At 42.3% G+C, this 23,585-nt stretch overlaps 3 protein-coding genes across 14 annotated transcripts in view; 1 reads left to right on the top strand and 2 right to left on the bottom strand.

Moving 5' to 3' along the window:
* Positions 1–228: 228 nt before the first annotated feature.
* Positions 229–5,638, bottom strand: MKRN2OS (MKRN2 opposite strand). Of its 4 annotated transcripts, none has more exons than XM_052779192.1 (4): positions 5,313–5,638; positions 4,956–5,005; positions 3,874–4,036; positions 229–968 (listed from the first exon to the last, which is right to left on the bottom strand). In XM_052779192.1, exons 1-4 carry the CDS (start codon positions 5,516–5,518, stop codon positions 749–751), a joined length of 639 nt encoding a protein of 212 aa, XP_052635152.1. In that variant the 5' UTR covers positions 5,519–5,638; the 3' UTR covers positions 229–748. The 4 variants fall into 4 exon arrangements, with proteins under 4 accessions (XP_052635152.1, XP_052635154.1, XP_052635155.1 ...); XM_052779194.1 differs by lacking the exon at positions 5,313–5,638 and adding an exon at positions 5,209–5,225; XM_052779193.1 differs by lacking the exon at positions 229–968 and adding an exon at positions 1,532–3,440.
* MKRN2 (makorin ring finger protein 2) lies at positions 5,591–23,579 on the top strand. Of its 3 annotated transcripts, none has more exons than XM_052779191.1 (9): positions 5,591–5,711; positions 6,165–6,293; positions 7,915–8,093; positions 8,886–9,190; positions 10,755–10,969; positions 12,558–12,668; positions 14,841–14,985; positions 15,632–15,787; positions 22,598–23,579. In XM_052779191.1, exons 1-8 carry the CDS (start codon positions 5,686–5,688, stop codon positions 15,773–15,775), a joined length of 1,254 nt encoding a protein of 417 aa, XP_052635151.1. In that variant the 5' UTR covers positions 5,591–5,685; the 3' UTR covers positions 15,776–15,787; positions 22,598–23,579. The 3 variants fall into 3 exon arrangements, with proteins under 3 accessions (XP_052635151.1, XP_052635149.1, XP_052635148.1); XM_052779189.1 differs by having other exon boundaries at positions 17,296–23,579; XM_052779188.1 differs by lacking the exon at positions 22,598–23,579 and having other exon boundaries at positions 15,632–15,806.
* RAF1 (Raf-1 proto-oncogene, serine/threonine kinase) overlaps positions 19,560–23,585 on the bottom strand; it is a 79,986-nt gene continuing 75,960 nt past the window's right edge. For all 7 annotated transcript variants that reach the window (XM_052779184.1, XM_052779179.1, XM_052779180.1 and 4 more), the window contains 2 exons: positions 21,698–21,832; positions 19,560–20,721 (listed from right to left, as the gene is read on the bottom strand). In XM_052779184.1, coding sequence (XP_052635144.1) covers positions 20,581–20,721; positions 21,698–21,832 — 276 coding nt within the window. In that variant the 3' untranslated portion in view covers positions 19,560–20,580. The remainder of the gene's footprint in view (positions 20,722–21,697; positions 21,833–23,585) is intronic.

Here is a 23,585-nt window from a genome sequence, read left to right as displayed (position 1 = left end):
TGGAGGACCTTTTTCATTTCTTTTAACGTAAATTTCTTTTTGTTAAGTTCTAAATTTTTAACTCAAGAGATAAATCCTGAGGAGTCTTTCGCTTATTACAGATACCAACAGATACAGACACTAAATTATTATCTTTTAATACTAAGCGTTTGTCTTGGTTTGAGGAATAAATGTGCAAAATGTAAAGAAGAATTGGAAAAGAAATATATCTGGCAAAGAGGCTGCATTATTTGTTGTTATATTTATTAGTAATTAAAGTAAATGAAAGTAACTTCACATGTGGTGAATCAGCATTAAGTCATGGACTTTGGATTTCAGCAGCACACAAGCAAAAATTCCCTTTTTTTCATCCATCAGTAAACAAACGTGACAGGAAAAAAACATTTTGGTTTGCTACAGCTTAATTTACCACAGTTCATTTGTTAAAACCCTTCATTACACAGCAGTTATGATGTCTAGCCTTAAATGTCTTGGTGGGACAGAGCATATAGTGAATGTAAACAGGAGAACCTTTTTCCACATGAATAGTTCCCATTTAAATTTTCTGTACTACATACATTGTATGCATGTTGTATCATTCAGATGCGCAAGTTCAGTTTCCTGATCCTTCCACGATGTGCAGGCTAACATGTTAATTGTTTTTAAATATATGAGTAGATCATGCATCTTAAACCCTGAGATTTGGAGTCTTAAGACTTCCTTTTCGTATTGCATGTCATAGATGTTTTAATACAGCAACTTAAAATTTTCAGCACAGTTTTTCTTGATCGGGAAGGGGTACAATGTAGAAATCATTAGCTGTTAGCTCCCGATGCAGAGTAATGTATTTGGAAGCTTTCTTTGTCTGTGGGATCACAAATTTCTCTGTAAATTCACTTTTACTCATTTGCCGTTTTCCTTGTGCAGTCAGCACACTGTTAATGAAAGCCAGCGCGTACGTGTAGCAGTTGTGGTCATGTTCGTCATACCTAGGAAAAATATCTCATTGGTAAGAGTTAGCGCTAATCCATTAATTACTGTGCACGGAATATTTTACTGAGTGCAATAAGGAAGTGCATGCTCTCCAAGAACTACTGCCACCTTCCTTTAATACGGGTGTTTAAATACATTCTATTCATCACAAGTTGTACTTTGCAGCCAGGGATACCAGAAACTGAGCATGAAAAACAACAAAAAAAAGGCAGCTGCAGCCTTTACAATAATGAGTTCTTAATTTTTATATTTATTTGGCTTTTACCTTGTTAACCTTTGCTCTTCCATGTATTGTTACTCTCTTATCTTGAAAACTTCTTCCTGCAGCAGTGATGTTAATTGTGTGCTACCACGTGCACTTCTTTCAGAGTGGCATTAACTTGGAAGCTTACTTAAAATCATGTAAATTCTATCACTAATATATTGATACAGCTGCTACACGGTGTGCCAGTCATACTCCCGTTAGCAATTATTTGTGCCAATTGTGCAAGGCCAGAAATACTAACTGAATAGCAGCAGCCACCATTTAAGATGTTCTTGCCTCCCCCCCCCCCCCCCCCCCCCACTACCCTGCCCTAGGAGCATATGGTACTTACCTGTTCTTGTCACTGTCAGAATGTTTCTCAGATTCTCCCAAATGCTTCATGTTGACCACTAACAACTTCAGTAATTTATTCCACTCCCTCCCCACATTGTGCTGCTTTTTCCACTGGCCCTGTGTAACTGCATTTGATACAGACCTGCTCAGATTCCTGTTTGCCATCTGCCTAACCTTCAAGCTTCTTCAGTAACTGCCTCATCCTGTGTCATTTTTCCCTTGTTCTTCCTGGCCCCGTGACTCATTCCTTGCCTTGTACTGTCAGTGGCTCCATGGTCCGTGTTGCCACATGGAATCTTCTGTGAGGCTTGCCTGTCAGCCCTGGGCATTTACAAGGTGTTTTTGCAAGATCTGAGGGCTATGGCTGTCAAAAGCAACCCTGCGACCCTGAGCCCAGTTCAGGACAGCTCACTGTCTTCTTCAAAGCTCTTTTAAGGGTATCTGAAGTGACCTATGAGCTCCCATTCAGTAAGCAAGTGATTTGCTACGGTCTACTTACTTTACCAAAATAATTGTTAAGAAAAATAATGATGAGTAACTTCAGGAGTGGCCATCATTACTGTGCAGTACAAAACCTCTGGAAACGACACTGAAAAAATTGTTGGGTTCACCAGCTCAGGGCTGAGCCTGCAGAGAGCCGCAGCACGTCTGGATAACTTTTATGAGTACACAATGCTTTCCTGAATCAGTTCCACAATTGAGCAAAGCACGCAACACCTCATTTCTGTTTGCACGCTATCTTTGTATTTATAATGCAAAAGATTCTGTAATACACTTCTTACTACCCTCTGTGTCTTCCAGTTAGCACCTCATTTTTGGGAAGTGTGTCTTTATATCCCGACAAGCAAATCAGTAATTTAAGATACTGTCGGTCATGGCTGTGGCTGCTATTCTTTGCTGCTGTTATATACCATCCTTCCAGTAAATGAAAAGCAGTCACGAAAATTAGAATCGGGCTTGGCCTGAACCCAGAGGAGCTACAGGGTTAGTTTAGCACAGTTCCTGTCCATTGAAAAAATAAAGAGTTAATTTAACATCTTTAAAAAAAAAAAAAGGTTGGTTTTCAGCAGTTTAGTGGTCACTGGTGTATTTGTGGAAAAAGTAGGTCACTTTGTCAGGAGGTGGCAGACGGAGGACAAGCAAAGAAAAGCTTGTAGAAGAGATGCACACACCTACCCACCTTCTACCAATGCTTTTTTGACATCAAGTTAGTTTTCGTAATAATGTTAAGGCACTGGGAACTGCTTAAGTACGAGACACAAATCCTATTGGCTTTACAAGTTCCACAGGCATTTAAAAATTGTACTCTAGGTCATATTCTTTCATCCCCTGGTATCAGGAAGATAATACATTATCTCTAAAATTTTAGAGTCAAGCACACACTGAATTGCTAAAACCTGCTTTTGATCTTTTGTGGGTTTTTTTCTTCTTTTATATAAGATGACATCAACAGACATGCTCAGAACTGTGAGCAACAGTTCACAGAACTATGCTCAGACGGGCTGTTTGTTACAGGTACTGTTACTGATGAACAGTTCGAGGACTGGTGTTTTGGAGAGCAGGCTGCTTTGTCATCAGCAGGCTTGGTGATGTGGCAGTGCGCGTTTTAGCTGGGCTGCGTAACTTGTAACACTGTCATCGGGCGTTCACTTCAAGGAAAGCTACAAAGAACTGAACGTTCTTGCTGGAACGTACTGGTTTAATTCAAAATATGTGGAAGTCTTTCTGTATTTAACTATCCAAAGCAATGTTACAAACCAGCTGGAAGAGCTGGAAATGAGCCTGACTGTGTTTCCCATTTCTGATCACTGACAACAAAGAAGTCATCTGGATGTAGGATCTGGGCAAGAATCCCATCAGCACAGTCAGCCTGTAAACGCAAACACACCTAAAACCGTTGAAACCGAGAAGATAGCGTTGCAGAATTGCGCCTGGGCTTTTCTACTTCTGTACTCAGCAGCGTACTCTTAAAGGTAATGTTTCATTGAACTGGGTATTTTTCATGCAAAATTCTTTTGTTGCTGAAGAAAACTTCCCTCAAATGATCCCTTGTTTTAGAGCTTTAACATTCCAGCAGATGAGTTTGTTACTTACAGCTTCAAAATACTCCCTTTATGTTTAGCAAGGCCACTAAGTTTCAAGACGGCCTGACAGCATTGTTTAGACTGGTCTGTTAGAAAGGTGTGTTCTAAAGGAGCAAGGCTCTGAATGAACCACAAGCCTCGCAGGGTCCAAAACGGAATAGCCCAATTTATCATCCCAGACTAAAAACTTCTATTGCATCCAGCTTTTAAACTACATACCTGTGAGGAAGCCAGGCCTCTCCCACAGAAAATTCCTCTAGGAGCTTATCCCACTGCTGAAGAAGCCCAAACATGTCTGGCTGTACTAGTGGGATACTAATGCACTGTTCCCATCCAGTTTCAGCTCTGTGAATGCCCTCTTCGTTGTAATTATACACCACGCCTGAAAACAGAGAGCAATACATTGTCAGGTGGCACTGCGGAATCGGAGCCATTATTTTTTTTTTTTTTTTTTTTTAAAAGTGATGAAAGCTACTACTAGTTTTCCATACTGCCATTCTTTCTTAGACTAGCTATACCATAGCTTCCCATCAGTGGCCTTCTGTGGCTACAGAGCAGAAAATGCAGTACTTGCTTTTATCAAGAACCCATTCTTATTTTTACAATGTCATTTCAGCGGTCTTTTGATAATGAAAGCAACTTAAGGACAACCAGGCTTCTTTTTTAACCCCCAAATTAGACCAGCTTTATATTAAACATCTGAAGTGAGATTTTGCAGGCTGCGCCTACTCTAGGAGAACCCGATGCGGTGTTTAACACGGCTTTTTAAAATTTTATTCGTTTGTTTTTTTAATTAGGGGTATTTTTAGAATTAGCAAAAACTGCTTTCACGTCAAAATTTCCCATAACTTCTTCAAAGAAGTAGGCTGCCTAGCTTTTTATCTCCCTGTGTCGGGAACAGAAGTCTCCCTGTCAATTCCGTTCCGTGCCCTGCGAAGAGCGGCGCATGGCTTTGACTCGAAGCTCTCCGCGCTCGCTGCCGCGAGGTGAGGGAAGCTCTCGGCCTCGAGATTCCCTGACCTTTACGGGATAACTCTTTTGCAGCCGAGCTCCGGCTCCGACACCCGCCGCACACCGAGGAAGCGCGCGTTCTTCGGCAGCAAAGCACCGGCTAACCTGCACGTTGCCGCCTGCGTTTTGAACAGGCCGCCAGATATTGCCGCGACAGCGCAGGCGGCTCTGAAACACCTGCCAGGCGACTCAGGTAACCGCGGGCCGCCCTAAACGGGGGCAACGCGGTCCGAAGACGAGGCATGGGAGACGGGCGGTGGTTCGGGAGGCAGGCGGAGCGCGCTTTTTACCGTGAGTACTGGTGATGCCGACGTGCAGGTCGGATCCCCCGTCGTAGCCCCTGAAAGAAGAGCGGCGGTGTCGGCGACGGCCGCCGGCCTCCCTCCCTCGTCCCCCTCACGGAGAGACCCCCGCGCACCCCCGTCTCGGAGCCGGCGGCACTCCTCACGCTCCTGGGACCCACCGGGCGGCCGGGGAGGCACGACTTTACCTTAAAAAAAAACCCCATTTTCCTCTCCGGACGGGGCTGGGGTCGGGACTTACAGGCGGCTCCTCCGGCGCGGCCGCTGGTGGAAAGGAGGCGAAAGCCGCCTTTTCCGCGCGACCCCCGTCCCAGCCCGCCGCGCTTTACCCCCTCCCGCCCCTACCCGAGGAAGGTGCCGGCGGCGGGCCGGAGGAGGAAGGCGCGGGGCTGGCGGTGGCCGTGGCGGAAGGGGCTGGGGAGGCGGACGGGGGCGGCGGGCAGCCCGGCGCCGCGCAGGAGGCGGCCGCAGGCGGGGCAGCGGGAGGGCGGCCGGCGGCAGAAGATGGCGGCCCCGCAGTGCCGCACCCGCAGGATGGCGGCCTCCGCCATGGCGGCGCGGCGCTGAATAGTGTCCGGGCGGGAGGGAAGGCGTTGCGGCTCCGCCCTTCTTCCTCACCGCGGCTGAGCGGAACCCCGGAGCGCGGCGCGGGGAGCCGGCCGGGCCGGCGGGGCGGACCGGACCGGGCCGGGCCGGGCCGGGCCGGTGCGGGGCGAGGATGAGCACGAAGCAGGTGACCTGCAGGTGAGCGCTGCCGCCTCGGCCCAGCCCGGGGCCGGGGCTTTCTGCCCGGGGTCTGCCCTCCCGGCCCGGCCCGGCCGCTTGGGGCCCGCTCACGGCGAGGGCAAGGTCGCGGAGGCCTCTCCCCCGGCCGGGCCTGCGTGCCGGCCCCGGCCCCGGCCGGCCCCCGGTCCCGTCCCGTCCCGTCCCGTCCGCCGGCAGACGCGGTTTCCTCCGCCTGGGGAAGCCGGGGCTCGGCAGCGGTAGCCGCTCCGTCGGTAGCCGGCCGGGAGCGTCCGGCCGGAGCTGCGGGCGCGGGGAGCGACCCCCTCGCCGGCGGATCTCCGCTCTGAGGGAGAAGCGGGGCCGGGGGTGCGCGGAACCGGTTTCGGAGCTCCCTCTGGCCCCTACACCCGTCCTTACGCTCGTCTTTCTTTCCCCAACGGGCTTCTCTGACCAGAACTGCTTCTCCCCCAGGTACTACGTGCAAGGAGTGTGTCGGGAGGGCAGCAAGTGCCTGTTCTCTCACGACTTGTCTACAAGCAAATCCTCTACGATCTGCAAGTATTACCAGAAGGGACAGTGTGCCTACGGAGCTCGGTGCAGGTAAAGACCTGACTTGTTTTGGAACAGCGAGTTCAGAAGAGCTGGGCGTAATAATCGCACGCGGTCAGCAGTAAACCCCGGGGAATCACAGATCAAGACGAGATGACAAAGGGAATCAAATAGTATGTTAAATACGAGCTTTTTCTCCCAGTACCAAAATCAGCTTGTGCATCCAATATTATAGTTTTACTCTGTCTTGGCTTCAGCAGTTATTTTACTCTGTGGAAATTAAACTTCAGGTTTCACAAATGTTTTTCATCCAGTTCTTGCTGTACTGAGACCTATGAAATGCAAAAAGCAGAGCCTGCAACTTCACATGAAATAAATAGCATTCGGCGGCACGGTTTGCTTTCCGTGTTACTGAAGCAGCGGGAAGCAGGCAGTGTTTCGGCCGTGCTTCACTCAGTTCTCCTGTTGTAGCTCATAGCCTCCTTCATGCAGATTCTAATGCACAGTCTCAAGGACTTTCAGCTCTGTCTTGGAGCAGAGTGTTTTTCTCGTGCTCCCCTAGGTTTGGTGGGAAAGCTGAACGGTACCACGCCTTTTCCTGAACTCTTCTGGTTGAAACTCCTTGAGAAATGCTCTAGTAAACACTACATGTTAGTTAATGTCGTTACATTCCACCAGGGATGTGCCAGAGGTGCCTTCACCCAACAACAGCAGGGGATCTCACGGCATTGCTGTGATTGCAACGGCTTAGCTATATTTCTTTTCCTTTGCTTAGTTCATGGTACCAAACTTGCTTCAGGAGATTGAACCTCAGTGATATCTGCAGCTTCCGTTAGCTGCTCACGTTGTACTGGTAATGTGTAATGTTGGTGACGGCCGTGTTATTCACAGGGACCACATCATACGCTGACCGGACTGTAACGATGGCTGTAAAGCGTGTTGCTGTTTTACTCCAGCTGTTTTGCTGGAGTTTGGGGTGCTCGACGCACACGAGCGATTCACGCGTATGGCATGTCTGTGGGCGTGTACAGGTCCTAAGTATGGGACCAGAAACAGATACGGAGAATATTTTTGTTCCCATCAGAAATACTCCAGTGTTCAGATGTGTCCCTGGCTTTACTGGCCCAGCCTCTTTACTGCACTGATTGCTTCTGCTCTGCTGCTGGAGTATATTTCCACAGCTTTACTGGATGTTTCGAGTCCTTTCCTATCCCGTATGCAAATACTGCATCTTCTCCTGTGCTGTGGGAGCACGAAGTCTGAGTGTGGCTGCTTGCAGGGGGAGACTGAGATCACGAAATGTCACTCCTTCCTGCACAGTGTTTTGATGTTGCTTCTCTGAGAAATGCCAGCAAACCTGTTTGCGTGAGGGGATGACGAAGATCTAATTTAATATGCACATGAATAATGTTCTTTCAGCTAGGCTGGGTGTCTCTGGAGAAGAAAATATAGGTGTGCTTTCAGCAGCATCCATTTTTTGAGACTGAGAAGCCTTTTAGTCTGGCTTTGAAAGGAACTGAGCAGTTCAGTCAACTTGTCAGAACAATCCTTTTAAAAAAAAAAAAAAGTAGCTATTCGGTTTGATTTTGTTTAAATATTCATCAGGGCAGTGTCCTGCCACTGTGCCAAGTTTAGCCTTCGTAACACTTGTTCTGTGTTTTTCCTTTCGCAGGTATGATCACACCAGACTTCCTGCGTCGGGGGGTGCAGCGGCCCCTGCGCCACCTCCCCTCTCCTCGGCAGCGCTGCACAACCTTCGCCATCCTCCCGAGCACAGCGCGCCGATAATCAGGAGCAAACTGCATGAGACTGGCAAACGGGAGAAGAAAACGCTAGTGCTCAGAGACAGAAGTGAGTGGGAGTGGTGCTGTGCTCGTCCTCTGTGATGCTTGATAGGAGTTAGGTAGTTTTTCTCCTTTTATTACTTGAGTTTCGTGGAGAGCTGGAGAGGTGCAGTCAGGCTTCCTACCCGATGAGGCCTCTTTCCTGGAATCGCTTGTGCCTGTCAGTACCTTTTAATGACCATGTCTAGCTGACTGGCTTTTAGCCTGGTGTTCTCTGAAGGATGGTTTTGGTTTTGAGGGTGGTTTTTTTTTCTTTTGAAGTGGATTTTTTGGTTAAAATCTCTCTGCCCCTCAGATCTTCTTGTGCATTTTGTTCTCAGCGTGAGGGCATTTGACATGGTGAGAAACCTGGCTGCTTTGTGCCGGGGTACCTGGCGTGTGCTCTGTGGAGGATTGTGCCAGCCCGGAGGAACACAAGCGTGGAGACATCCCTCCACACCTGATGGGCAGGGCAGAGGAGCCGAGCCCCCCTGCCGCCTGCACGCTGTTCCCACCTTCCCTCGCTGTCGCACTGAAAGGGCCAGTTGCCCTAATGTGAAATGAGAGGATTTTTTAGCCTATTTGTAAACAGCAAACAGCTGAAGAAATCTTAAAATCAAACTTTTCGGTAGGTAGTTTGTGAAAATTCTTATGATTTGTGAGCAAAAGGAGCTTAGAGATGAGATTTCATTGAGAAGAAAACTTTTTCAAAAAAAAAAAAAACCAAACTGGTAATCACTGGAAAGAAAGTACATGGAGCTTCTTGTGTGGGTTTTGTGCAGTGCCTTGTATGGTTCATATTATGTTTCTGTTTCCTAAGATCTGTGTGGCTTGAATGAAGAAAAGCAGAAACCCAGCACCGCAAGCGATGTGGTGTGTTGCAGTGACCAAAACGATAATCTGGAAGTGAAGCCCCATTCGTATTTGGAAGCTATTTGCAGCGGACTGGAAGATCCGGTAGCTGGAAGCTCCTGTGCTGTTGGAGAGCAGCTGTGTCCCTACGCTGCAGCGGGAGCGTGCCACTTTGGAGATCGCTGCCTTTACCTCCATGGAGACGTGTGTGAGATATGTGGATTGCAAGTACTTCACCCTTACGACCAAGAACAGAGGAAGGCTCATGAAATGGTAGTATTAACATGAAATCCGTGTGGGATTTGCTTTGCTTAGTGCGGGATTTGGTTTGTTTGCTTTAAAATCCAAAGATGTGTTATGTAGAAGAGCCCGTTGTTCCAAAGAGCTTTTGTTTGATTGTTTATCTAGCTATAAAATGATTCTAAGAGTGGTCTGCTCAAGCATCTTGGCCTTAATTGGTAACGATGATGCAGATAGCCTTTTACAGCAACTTCTTTTTTTCCCCGTTTCATCCTTATTGGAAACTTGCCTGCAGCCTTCTCCCAGAACACCCTACGACTCTACAAGGAAAATGTCCTTGGTAGCTTACACAATGTCTCAGTGGTACATTATGTGTAGTGGGGGAGAGGAATTGGGGGCTGCTGGTGCGTTCGGGGAGATCACCCTGCCTCTCTGCTGAGTCACCTCTTCCGATGTCTCCTCTTGGTTGTGGCTGATTTCAGGGCAGGGTCAAGTAGGGTCAGACTGAACGGAGCACAAGGATTTTGGAGCTGAACTTGAAGTAGGACAGCTGGAGGGACCGGGTGAGGAATTGGTTTGCTAAAGATGGGCTTAAAGGGCTGCTCTTTTCTCTGCCTGGCTACCAGATTTAGGTCAGGGCTGGTCACGATCAGGAGTTCTCAAGGCTGAGGAAGAGAAGGACCAGCAGCGTTAGTGGTTACTAATCGGAACCGGTTACTAATCTGAATCGGAAGACTCTCCAGAGCCTGGAGTAGAATCCAAGGGGTTAAAAACCTCAGGTTTTGTGCAGTCAGCATATACTTGCAAAACGCACTGGTGCAAAACGCACTTCTCCCGGGAGCTTGTTGATAGCTGGCACAGTGTCCTGTCGGCGCTGCTGTCAGGTGCTCGCCTCCAGAAACAGAGGTGTGTGTTGGATGAGAAGGTGCACTTGTCAAAATGCTGCTACTAAGGTGGAATTGGTTTGTGTGCTTTATTATTATTATAATTTAAAGTCTTTTAAATTTATTTTACTTGTCATGTCCTGAGAGCTTTGAAAAGTAAGAGGTAAAACTATCCAGGTATAACCACCAGCTCACCTTGTAGTGCTGTGAGAGTGTGAATTGGTTATTGATGGTCACTACCGGGATACTGTGATGAGAGGTGCTGTAGGAAAGCCTGTAATAAGAGACTAATTCCTTAGCTAGGGTAAAGCTTAGTATCTGGTGAATGAGTGTGGCCTTAATGATAAGCAGAGTAACATCCTGAGTGTGGCACCTGTTCTGGACCCTGAATTAGATGGTTTCTAGGGGTATGTGAAGCACCTCCTTGTGCAATACTTGTTCCGTGACAGAGATATAGAAAGGCGTAAATTAAGAGTGTTTGGGCAGCCTTACTTCTGATACTCCTGAAGCTGCAGAGAACACTGAAGGGGTGAAATACGTGATTGATTTTAATGTTCTTAAAATTAAATTATGACACTGAAAGGTAGGAATGATGCTCTTAATCAGTGTATCTTGTTTTTCCTGTAATAGGTCCCTTTCATAGACACTTTTGTTTTACAAGGAACAGGCTGATACATGGATTGCAATAACCGATGACATCTCTCCTGTGACAGATGTGCATGGCGACATTTGAGCACGACATGGAGAAGGCCTTTGCCTTTCAGGCAAGTCAGGACAAAGTGTGCAGTATCTGCATGGAAGTGGTGTACGAGAAACCGTCGGCCTCCGAGAGGAGGTTTGGGATCCTTTCCAACTGCAATCACACCTACTGCTTGTCTTGCATCCGGCAGTGGAGATGTGCCAAGCAGTTTGAGAATCCAATCATAAAGTAAGTTGATGTTAACCAGAGTCTCTTCTCTGTGGCCTGTGTCAGTGAGACGGGCTCTCTGGTGTGCTTTGACTTGATATGGAAATAAAATTGGTGACAAGGGATTCCGTAGCTGTAAATATTACCATAGCCATTAATAAGATCTGAGCTCAGAAAATCCTGGTCCAAGTGCTGGCGAATTCCAGGACGTTGGATTGTGGCTATGAGAACTACCTTCAAGACCAGAAGGATGCATCGGGTATCCTTTGGTAACAGTTTACTTGCATGCTGCCGTCCTGTATGGGAAGAGCTTGGCCCATTATAACTTTGCTCTCTCTCATTGCATTGACAGTGGGGCAAAGTGTACACGCGTGGACTCTGGAACAGCTGAGACCTTGTTAACCTGTGCCCTTCACAGAAACCTGTGTGCCAAAACAGGAACTCCTTTTTTTCTAAGTGTGTGCTTAATTACTGGATTTTTCTCTATAGCTTACTCAAGCAAAGTGTCCCACTACTTATGCATTTATCTGTACCTGAGTAAATGCCTTCATCTTCTAGCTCTGTAAAAATGTATTCCAAATATGCCTCTCCTCAGATGAGAGAATTTAAAACACCTTATTAGGGAAATTTCCTTTTTTGAGCTTCTCTATGAAAACTCTCTCAAGTTACAAGCCTGCTGAGGAAAAGGTGGGAAATATTTTCAGTCTTCTGCCAAAACAGACTTTTCTGCACAAGTTACATTATAAAGGTAATTGAAGTGAACGTTAGCTCATTAGGACATAACCTGTATTGGAGTCAGGCTTCTGTTGGACAGGTACTGAGATATTCTGCCTACAGCAGGGACTGTGAGTTGTTTGTTTTTTCAGAAAAAGCGCCCTGGAATCCGTTTTGAGTATGGATTAACTACTAACACAAATTCTTCAAATGTTTTTTACATTTCTCCACAACAGTGAACATACCAGTCGTTGCAAAGTTAATCCAAAGGAGGGACTTGGCTTAGTTCTAGAAGCACTGCCTGCTGGGAAACAAGGTGTTTTATGGGACTTGGGGGGGGGGGGGGGGGCAGGTAATAAAGCCATTCCTAGGCTTGTTGAGGTACCTGAAGTTGCATATTTGATTCTTGGTCTCAGTTCCTCATGTAGAAATCCATCTCCTAAAACCACTAAGTGAACAACTCATCACTGCTGGTAGAAGTCAGATCACATTTCAAAAGGCTTAGAGACCTTCGTTTGTCTTTTTTCAGCCGGTTTGGCTTTCTGCTGCATGGCAGCTGCAGTACTCATGTAGTAGTTACAACTTATTTCTGCGTATTGGGAGTAGTAAATGCAGTTTACTCCTGCGTATTGAGGAAATACCTGTTACTTTGTTCAAGTTTAGAAACAAATGCAAGGTAGCACAAGCCCTGACTGCGCTGAATTGGATTATTTTGACTGAAAACTACTAACAAATGTGCATGTGTGCTGTACTAATGTGTGAGGAGGTCTCTGCTGCTTCAGTGCGACAAACCATTTCCCTTTCCCTCAGGAAACTGCTGTTTCTGGCAAATTTATTGAGGAGTATCACTCTTGGAAAGTAACAGAGCATCGCTGTTTTGTCTTGATCCATTAAGGTCTTGCCCAGAGTGCCGTGTGATATCCGAGTTTGTCATTCCCAGTGCATATTGGGTAGAAGACCAGGAGAAGAAAAATGAGCTGATTGAAGCATTTAAGCAGGGAGTGGGGTAAGTTCAGTAACCACACACACTGTTTACGTTGTCCTTAAGATAGATACACTAAGATGTAGTCAATCGAAGTGCCTATATTTTTAAGCTTTACGTAATTACAAACCATTCTACAGAGAACTCTTAATCTCTGTTAACGCTTTTATTTAACTTTGTGACTGCCACGAAAGAGACTGTCACGTAATTATAGATCAGAAATTATTCAAACTCAGTGTGCTCTGAAATGTTGAAGCTATTTCAGTTTGCTTGCCAAAATTGGCTTCATGTATTTTCTGTTGATCCCTTAGACATGATTGCCTGGAAGATTGTCGGTTACTGAGGAAAACAAATAGGGAAGGAAAATGTATTAGTCTCTTGAAATATGGGATAAAAATTCATGGGACTTTTGCAGTGTCTACTGGAAATGGAAAATACTACATGACTGCATTCCTTTTATTGTCTAATAATGATTTGCCCGCTGCTTGAAGGAGTGGGAGAGGTCTGCTGACGGGTAGTTTTACAGCAGCTTTGCAAAGCTGTGCTTGCCTGGAATGTGTAAGGGCTATGTAGCTCGCAGAACAGTAATCTTTATTTATCTCCTTGCTCATTCTTTTTAAGGTAAACAAGCAGAGCTGTGCTTGACCCAAGTGAGCGATGACTATTTTGCTGAAGGTTGTGCAGCTTTACTCTGTGATGTGCACTGACCTTTAAACATGCCCTTTGGAGTACAGAAAAAAATAAGCCTTACTTAAATCTGTGCAGAGCTGCTGCTACTAGCTTTTCAGTCTGGGGAATCTTTAAGTCCCTGAAGTCCTGTTACAACACAGCAGAAGAATTGCTGAAAGCAGCACTACTCCACTAAATATTTAATCCAGCATCTGGTCTTATTTTATCTTATAGTCAGGCAAAATATTTGAATAAAATTAATCACTTTAAACTGAAGTTCTTCAGATACAGTTTGTTTTCAATACCCTATTGCTGTTTTGGTTTTTCATTTTAATTCATAAGGACTTTGAATTGTGAGGGTATTAAGTTGTGCTCAAAAGCCTCAGCTTAGTGCCGTTTTTAAACGGCCGCGTTCTCAGTGAGGTAAGCTTTTGTGTTATTGGAACAGAGGTGTCAGGTCGTGTTGGAAGTTGGGTTTGGCTCTTGTCAACCTGTTGTACAGAAGAGAATACAAAAAGGGGTTTTGTTTAAGTAAGTGCTTAGCTAAGACTAATACATTGTGTTGTAGCTAACAGTCTTTGGTACAGAAATTCTATGGATAGATCTCTTGGCAGTCAGTTTAACCTGAGGATTTAGTACTGCATGGAATGAAAAATGCTAATACAATGCCAATAAAGTGGACATGCCAGCACAAATCCATTCTGATTTATATGCCAGTGGAGGATGAAAAAAGTCAGACCCAGAAACCTGGAAGTCACAGACCACCTGTGTTCCAAACCAAGACAAATTCATTCTGCTTTTAATGCACTGCTAGGTTTGGGGAGTGGGGGGCCAGTGTTATTGTTGAGCTTTTTTCCCCATGTAGTTGCTATTTGTAGACTGTATCTATGTCTTAGGAACCAGTTTCATCACTATTTGCGTATTAAGTTTACAAGTTCAATTGCATTTTCTCTGTGGTTTCCTCTTCAGCTGTTTTTCATCGCAGAACAATCCACCAATCTCCCCCCACCCTGAATACTGTTGTACTACCTTTGTAAGGAACACCTTTACAAAAACTTGCTACACAGCTAGAGCAGCTTGATTGAACAATAAAGCTGATGGAAACTTAAATTAACAAAGTATTGTCATAGAACTTCCAAAGGAGATGATGAGAGGAACTGGTTCCTAAAAATGTAGTGGTAAAAAATACAGGAGAGGAATGTTGCTAGAAAAATAGCGTTGTTCATTATGATGACAATGCATCTGTGTAGGATTGATGACATTCTTTGAACATCCTTCACTTTCCATGTCTTAAGATAGTTTAATTTTTTTGACATGTGATGCTGTTCTTTTATCTATGTCTTTGTTCGCTTTTAATAATCTTTGACTGCTGTCAATGAGGGAAGGGGAGAACAAAACTGTCGGTGTGTTAACAGGAGCAGTACTTTGCATTACTGGCTAAGGATGAGATAAGCAGCCATGGAGAGTGAACTGTATCTACTTCCTTACTAGCTGAAGGCAATAACTCCCTCTTTCTAATTAAATCAGGAAGAAACCCTGCAAGTACTTTGAACAAGGGAAAGGAACTTGCCCATTTGGAGGGAAGTGTCTTTACCTTCATGCTTATCCAGATGGGACGCGAGCTGAACCTGAAAAACCAAGGAAACAGCTCAGCTCTGAGGGGACTGTGCGGGTAAGGGAATACTCCAGTCAAGTGCAATTAAAACCACGTTTTGAATGTAACGTGTACTACTTAAATATGTTTCATACCACACAGGGCCTTGGAGAGGTGAAGAAAGCACCCGTCAATTTTCCTTGAGGCAAAGGTTTGTTATTAGGGAAAGGAGAAAGCGTCTTTCATTTTATAGCAACAATTTATTACCATTTTATTTTTTCAACCAACCCTTCTCATGGCAAACCTTTCTTCAAAGGAATTCTGCCGTTAAAGCTTTCACCTACAGTATTAAAAACTCATCTCACTTGCCTGCATATAGCTGGCACTCAGACCAGCTGAAAAGGTTAAAGCCTCAGAAACATGTTACAGCTTAGCCACCACCCTGAATGGTCCAGGCAGGCCTACCCATTCAATGCAGGTACAGCTCGTTAATAGTGGCTAGTTTGACCTCACTATATTCATACTGTAACACTGAGTGGTTCTCACTTTGAATTTAACAGCAAATGTTGCTAAGAGTGTTATTAAATCCTAGCACAAACCCAGCTTTTGAATCTGAACTTCTGACTTTTTTTTTAATCAAGAAATAAGACAGATAAGGGAAAATGTTTTGATGGAACTGTGACAAATAATGGTTCATGCTCAGTCAGATTTTCTTCTATTCCAGTTCTTCAATTCTGTTCGTCTGTGGGACTTCATTGAAGACAGAGAAAATAGGACTGTGACCAGCACAGACGATGAAGTAACAGAACTTGGAGAACTTTTCATGCACCTTTCTGGGGCTGATGAAGATTCTGCTACTTCTCAATAAAGAGAACTAAAGGTGCTTTCGTTTATGGCAATCTAGCTATTTATTTAGCAATGCTTTTACTTTCTACAGCACAGTTAGAATGAATGTGCCCTGTGGTTTACTTGTGCAGTCCTGGTAAAGTTTTCAGATACTTTTTGTATGGCAACAAAAATACTAAAGTATATTTAAAATGTTACATTGATTGCATGGAAAAAAATCCCTTAATCCCAGAGGGTTTTCTCCCTCTTTGGCCTAACGTATGCTGTCTTGTGAGCTGAGTGGTAATGTAAATACAGCTCCTCTCTTACCATTTAAAGCTTAAGCTGTTAAAAACTGTTGCTAAATCTATTTTGGGTGCTTTTTTTTTTTTCCCCACTGAATCAACTAAATGTATATCTACAAAAAACCACTGGGAATAAATAATGGTCAGTGTAGCTTTTTCTTCCTTAAAAAGGAGATTTAAGAACTAATACATTATACCTCAAAGTAGTACCTAGAGTTCAGAATAAAGTTTACCGTATTCTTACAGTGAGTGTTTCAGTAGTGGGGCCTGGACACTGCCTGGCTCTGAGAGACTGTGCCAGTTAAGTTCCTACCCTTGTTTTAAAATCATTAAAGAGTATAGGGGCAGGAAATGTCTCTCAGAGCACCTGTTATAAAGCAAATACAAGAGTACAGATTAATATATTCAGGCAGAGCAACAGTGGAGTCACAACATGCAGCTAAATTAAACTTACAGCACAAATGGGATTTTGGAAACTGTATAATGAGAGTAAGTAGTTACTTTCAATAGCCATTGCAACTGTAATAGTTACATTTTTGTTCAATTTAATTAGTTCAAATGTATTTAACCAGAAGGTAAACCTTCAGTCAGTTAAATGAAGTAGCCAAAATTAAATGAAGTAACTAAGTAATTTTCTGATCTCTTTTTGTCAGTGATCTTATAGTTTGCAACTATACAACATAATTAATTTGAGTTACAAAAGAAACAGTTTTAACTGCTGCTTTTCTTAACTGAACTGTGTGGCTGATAGATACTTAGGCCCTTCCATCTCCATGTACCTCTAGCATAGTGAAAGACACCTTTCTGAAGCTGTAATAGTCTCAGAACAGCCCCCTTTCCGTGTGGCTCCCACCCCTAGATGAGCTGGCAGATACCGTTACTAAAAGCACAGGCAGAGGGTCAAACATTGCCCACTTAAGTGACATTTAAGGTGGCTGCAGTGCAGCCTTTTGCCGAAGCTGTCTCGGGAGTGCTCCCTGACAGTCCTGCCCCAGACAGTACTGACAGCTGGCTCCTTCTCCTCGTCGTCACGAAGTCTCTCTCTCCAGGTCCCCATTTGCCTTTTTCAGATTAAGGACAGCAATGTTAAAGGCCCAGGAGGTGCGAGGTGTAAGGCACATTTCTCAGCTAAGAGAATTGTTACTGAATTTTATTTCTGTTAAAAATTTAATTTGCGTTGCAAAAGCAATTTGCAATTTGATTGTGAAATTTGATACAAGGAGTTAAATCTGCTAAGTCATTTGTATTAATTTTGCAGTGAAACTAAAAATTCAGTCTGGACACAACTGAAATGGCTACTGAGTAATACAGCATTAAAACACTTGAGTGCAAGCAGAGTTTTCTCAAGCACATTCAGCAGACAATCTTCAAGTAGAGGGTCAATCTAACCGCTGGCTTGAGGGTAAGACTGCATACCCTTGAAAGGTTGCTTGTCTGCTTAAAGACTTGAGCTTTTTAGAAAGCTTGATTGTTGAGAGGACAGAAATTACTTGTATTGTGAAGCAAAGTATATTTAGAGACACTTGTGCAGAAAACCTTACATCAGCACAGCAAATAGGGCGCTGCTTTGATGGCGAAAAACTAGGATCTGGGTCACTGTCATAAAGCAAACAGCAAGAACCTTAATCTGGGATTCAAGCATTTTTAAATGGCACCAAATTAGTGACTCCACGATTATCAACTTCAACTGTTGGTTGGCATTTCTGAGTCAAAACTGAAGCTGAGAAACATCCTGGATGGAAATACTACCTTTCTATTAGGGTTCCAACAGAAGAGGGAGAACTCCTCCCATCTCTGCTGGCCAACAGTTCCCTCAAATTGAACACGCAAATATCGCTCTCTGTTCTGACTTAAGAAATGTAACTTTTCCATAATTAATTTCCTCCCTAGAGTTAATTTTTAACAATGCTTACTGCAATGTCAGGCCTTATCTTCATCGCTAATTACAAAGGTGAAGGAAAATAAAGTATCACTACAGGAGATGGAGTGCTCTTAAGATCAATGTTCAAGAGCACTTGCCCAGGCATACTTTCTACCCCAAAATACTTAGACAGCCCTTAGCCTCCACACTGAAGCTTGTTTCTAGCTGGTCTTGCACATTTTTTTTTTCCCCAGAGAGAAATATTTTCAGTAATAAAATATACTCAAAAAAAGTCAATGGAGAGGATGTTACCTTAAACAAGACATTCCTGATTTACTTTGCCCCAAGAAGACATAAACCAGGTAACAGTAGTCTGAAATAAAAAAGATAACTTGTTTTTCAAAGCTACCTAGGGACAACATAAACAGACATTTTAATTTAAAAGCAGTAAGACTTAGAAACTCAGACCTTTTAAATTCTTCACTTAGCAGCTTTCACCTAATTTGACATCAAGTGCTGGTCAAAATAAGCCTATTTATCAAAAATATTTTAATTTTTCAAGAGACACATAACCTGTTTTAAAAACCAAGAGTTAATGGTTTCTTTTTGGAAATCAGAGCTAAAGTAAAAGCAGCTTACCATTTCTCTTTTTTTTTTTTCTTTTTCTTTTTCTTATTATAATGAAGGTAAAATGAAAGATAAATGACTTTTAGAGCGGGTTGCATTTAGAATACCAAGAATATTGTTGAAAATCATGCAGAACTATATGGAACAGTTTCCTTCAACCCTCAATTTACTTTTTAGCAAGCAAACTTTATGATCATGCTCAGTTATCACCTAAGCATTAATATTCCACACTTCTTCTTATAATGTTATACGATATTCTGAGGACAAACAGTCTACATATTATTTTTTAAGTATGTATCTGGCTTATGTACTTCAAGTTCCTTTGCCCTTTCACAAGCACTTTGTGGGTTTCTTGCTTGCTGCAAATATGAAGCTGAAATGGCTATTTGAACATTACAGACAGTTACGAGTTGCACATGTAAGCTGTCAAAATTAACAGCAGAAGTATTTTGCCTGACAGATTTTAGGCAGCTGTTTAGATGGAGATAACAGTGGTTACAGACATCTTGTCTCTTCACTCACTAGACCTCAGCAATGTATTCAGTTAAGAGCCCCATACTTACCTGTATACACAAAGACACAAAATCCCAAGCTTCCATTCTTTCCCTAATAAACATATTTAAACAGAATGCTATTTAAAAAATAAATTCTTAGATTAAACCACCTAGTTTTTGTCATCTGTGGAGTTCAGCCAAGACAAAATTCTCACTTCTATCTAAGGAAACAACAGGTTCACAGAAGGTATAATGCAGAGCAAAAATGATGCAGATAAATAGCTTGATAGCACATCAGGGTAGGTATCTTGAGAAGTAGATGCTGCTGAAAGATTATATTACAGTAGAATAAAAACCATCTCATAATGGAAGTGATTGGAAACCTATAGGTTGTTATATCAAGTGTGTTTTTACTTGAACTGCTATTACCTGTCCTAGTAACTTTTTAACTATTATTCAGAATGTCACTTCCTGAGGTTTTCACATCTAGATGTACATGTGAGAACTATGGATTACTACATTAAATGATGACATTGAATCTTAAACCTAAAATTTAATTTATTTTATTAAAATAAGATAATCAGAGGAACCTTGGCTTACAATAAATGCATTTTCTCAGGAGCAATAAAAACAAAATTAAAACCCAAATCAGCAAGAAAAACTGTATATGCTCAGTTTCCTCTTGATAGTGCATCTCTTGGACAACAGCTTCAGATGGGGTGAAGACTATGCTCATTTTGCAGAAGTATACGGATAATGTTAATTAGCCTTTTCTCAGCCACAAAAGCCTGTCTTTCTGCACTTACCACCTCATTGGGCTGCAAGAAACAAGTCAATAGTACCAAAGTAAGCTGCTTAAGTTACTGAAGATGACCATAGCAAGACTGGCTAGCTTCCTTCTCTGAGCAGTACAATTCAGAATATATTCCATTCTTTTGCAAGAGTTTTTCTTCTATGTGCAAAACTATTGCAAAACTATTTTGTGTTGAATTAGCATTTTAACTTATTTCATTGGCTTGATGAAAGCTCTTAGGCAGGAGCTAATTTCCAGAAAGTTTTTTCCTCTTCCCTCAGTCTTGTTTGCAGATACCCATTTCAGGCAAAACTCCCCCCAACTTGAAGTGGCATATGGCATGGGGCAATCAAAGAGCACCATAATGCATCATCTTTCCTCAAACGCTGAGGCAAGCCATCCTTACTGTAAAAAATACCAATTTATCAACAGATTCAAATCAATCCAGAAACACTGCCAAAGAAACATCCATCGCTTCTGTGTATGGGAAAAATAAGGCTCAAGTGCATCTATTAAAAAAATAGTAATAGATCTCTTGATTTGTAGTCTATTAACTGTCCCAGTAAAAGAAACTGTAGAAAAAGGCAATGTGGAGCTGTGTCCCTGCAGGATAAGAACTGCAGAAATCCTTAGCAGCTTGTTCTTAAAACTGGGACGCAGATAATCCTGCTGGCACTGATCCTGTACACTGAGGCATTAAAAGCACAACTTCTGTTACTTCTGTTCTTTTCCCATCACTGGAGAGAACAAGGGAAGGGGAGCATGATCCTAAAACACGGGTAGTCTTGTGGATGTTAATGTGCATGAATTTATGTCCTCTGTGTGGGCGGCACGATGCAGAGATGGTTCAGAAGCACTCCGGTTGATTTTGGGTAAAGAATGTTGCAACAATTCAATGGACGACAGTATCTGAGGGAAACACATAAAATTAAAAGGCAGCTTGTTAGACAAGCAACTGTTTCTATTTAAGTCTCAAACCTTCATTTATTACAGCTCTAAGTGTATCTTTAAGAGCAACAATATACTATGCGGAGGCACTGAAAACAACACTCGAGGAATACTCCAGTTTGAATAATCAAACTCTGCCATACAGTTTCATTGCTATAAGGAGTCTCGCTAAGTTTCAGAGGATGGGAAGATACTTTTCATTACCTCACAGACATTACAATCCATTAACAAGCATCTATGCAATTCTCCAACAGAGTAACAGGGAAAGAATTGCACCTTCTGCCTAGCAGTCTGTTTACAAAACAACATTTAGAAAGAGCTTTTTAAACAACAAAAGTTACACTTGGTTGTAACAGCAAGAAGTTATTCTTCCAAAATCTGCTGATATTTAACTCCAGCTATTTAATGAGTATAAGAAAGTACCTTCATCATCCTCATAGTGCCAGGAAAAGGTAAAGTATCCTTTGTAAAAATACCAAAAATTGCTACATGAATTTACACCTCCCAGTGGATTCTGTTTGCTTGTTCATAGTTGTGGGGAAGGAAAGGAGGAATAGCCTCTCATTTCCCTTAAACCTACACTAAAACAAAATGTAAATACAAAGATAGATTTGATTTTTATTGTGTTAAGGTGGGGTTTTTTCTTATCTCTAAAATGGGTCAGCTGTTGAAAGCAAATTGCTCTAGTGTTAGTCTAACACTGCTTCAGGCTGCATGCATAATATTTTTTAGTGACCTTTACAGGAACTACATACAATCAGAATTACAAACTGTCTAGGGGAGCTGGGTTATGAAAAAATGCACATAGGAATAAAGATAAAAATAAGAAGCAGGCTGTACTTTATATAAACCAAAAATTTTATCTGCATAGAATGTTTTATGTGCTAATGGCTATTTATAAAATACTCTGAAACTTCTGTGCAGAAAACACACTTACTTGTGGAAACAGAGGTCGTTCTTCTCTAACTTTCTTCAAACAATCTGCTACAAGCCTCTTCATTGCTTTGGGGCAGTTCTTGTACAATTTACTGAGGTCTGGAGAAGCATACCCTCGGCCAACCATGAAAATAATCTGAAAAAGAACAAGCAAGTAGCAGGAAACCAAAACTGTAAAAGTTGTTTCAGTGGTTGATAGCTTTAGTATCCCAAAGTGATTAAACATGAGTACCAAAGGCGCACACATGAGCAGAGCCTTGTAAATTTGTCCAAATCAGTTAACTGAAACAATGGCCCTGCTTTTGTGTAATGCAGGACATGATTAAATCAGAGCAACACCATGGTTTGAAGTGCTCAACAAGTGAAGGAACTATTGCATACAGAACAGGAGATAGATACTACATGACATGGGCATGACATGGCAATTTCCTTCAATTGAAGGCTACAATGACAAATGATCCTCAATTTAAGTAGTTATAAGCAGCCAGCTGATTTCGCACAACAGCTTAATCCATCAGTAGAACTGTATTTTCAGGTATCTCTGTAAAACATGTTGCAAAAGGAGATGTACAGCTAGAAAGTTGAAAGATATCATCATAACTAATCACAACTAATGCAGCAAAACAGGAAATGGTGTTTGTTTTGTTTTGTTTCAAGACAAACAATAAAAGACATTATTAGTGTTCGAAAATACATTTTCTGTTTTAGTCCAAGTTAATATGGTCATCATTTAGGATTTTCAGACTTCCAGTAACCTTAATAGTTGACTATATAGTATTGATAAGACTATTATCTGGTAAAATAGTGGTAGGTTTGGTTGGTTGAGGGGAGTTTGTTTGAGGGTTTTATTGGCAGGGAGCAGGGGTAAACAGAACTAACTGTGCTATTGTTTCTTTTTCAGCTAACATTGTCTCAGGAAAAAAAAAAAAAAGGTCAATATAATGTTGCTAAAATAAGGTCTCAGTGGTGTTCAGGAAATACTCTATCCCTCCCCAGAAAACTTACTTGAGGGTCAAGTGTCACATGTTTTGCAACAGTAATGATTATTAAAGCTTGCATATGATTTAAATATTATGAATTAAAACACATGCCAATATCCCAATTTGTAGACAACCTTAAAAATGAGAAAAAGCTTCCTTAGCTTAACAGAACTGGCCTCTTCTGCTTGGAATACAGACTATATAACATAACAGGGGCTAAAATCTAGTAGTTTGTCCCCATACACACACACTTCTCATTATAAGATCTTAATTTAAAAAAACAACAACAAACCACAACTGAGATCAGCAAAACAGCGATTAAAAAGATCTAACAGTCTTAAGTTCATGCTCTACAGAATGAGTTAGCTCTACATTTGCTAAGCTAGAAAAAGCATTCACATAAAGAGAACAGTTGGTTTCTGTCCTTAATGTGCTTCTTAATAATTATTGGTTAACTGACTGGTAAGAATACAACTTAGTAAAGATTAAATCACACAAACTAACATTCAATACTAAAAGGTTTAACAATAGCCACTATTTTTTTTTTTCACTTAGTAAAAAGCACAGAATCCAATCTTGCTGATTTAACAGCGTATTTAACATCAGAAGGGAAATTTCACATAACCGCATATATATAAACCAAGATTTTACTGATGTAGCAAAAGCTTTAACCCATGAATAAATCAACAGGGCACTTCAAATGTTTATAAAAAAAGAATTTTTTTCCTTTGAGTAACTGTCACTGTCAATATTTAAGTAAACATTCAATTACACAGATTTGCTGCTGAAACAAATCATGTTGTAAACAACATTCCAATTCTTGTTTTCATTTGTCTTTATCTTGCATTTCTTGAGGACAACAAAATGTACTATACCCAGAAATAAAACGCAGTATTCAAAGAATGTTTC

The sequence above is a fragment of the Harpia harpyja genome, chromosome Z (genome assembly GCF_026419915.1).
Source record: "Harpia harpyja isolate bHarHar1 chromosome Z, bHarHar1 primary haplotype, whole genome shotgun sequence".
Classification (NCBI taxonomy): Eukaryota; Metazoa; Chordata; class Aves; order Accipitriformes; family Accipitridae; genus Harpia; species Harpia harpyja.
This window is presented reverse-complemented; position numbering and strand designations above follow the sequence as displayed.

Bases quoted from the DNA above. Each gene is read 5' to 3' on its own strand.
- MKRN2OS (XM_052779192.1), bottom strand. From the start codon at position 5,518: ATGGCGGAGGCCGCCATCCTGCGGGTGCGGCACTGCGGGGCCGCCATC. The intron at 5,006-5,312 runs GTAGGGGCGGGA...CTCTTCTTTCAG, and splicing joins GCCGCCGGCACCTTCCTCGG to GGGCTACGACGGGGGATCCG. The intron at 4,037-4,955 runs GTAAAAAGCGCG...CTCTGTTTTCAG, and splicing joins CGGCATCACCAGTACTCACG to GCGTGGTGTATAATTACAAC.
- MKRN2 (XM_052779191.1), top strand. From the start codon at position 5,686: ATGAGCACGAAGCAGGTGACCTGCAG. The intron at 5,712-6,164 runs GTGAGCGCTGCC...CTTCTCCCCCAG, and splicing joins ACGAAGCAGGTGACCTGCAG to GTACTACGTGCAAGGAGTGT. The intron at 6,294-7,914 runs GTAAAGACCTGA...TTCCTTTCGCAG, and splicing joins GCCTACGGAGCTCGGTGCAG to GTATGATCACACCAGACTTC.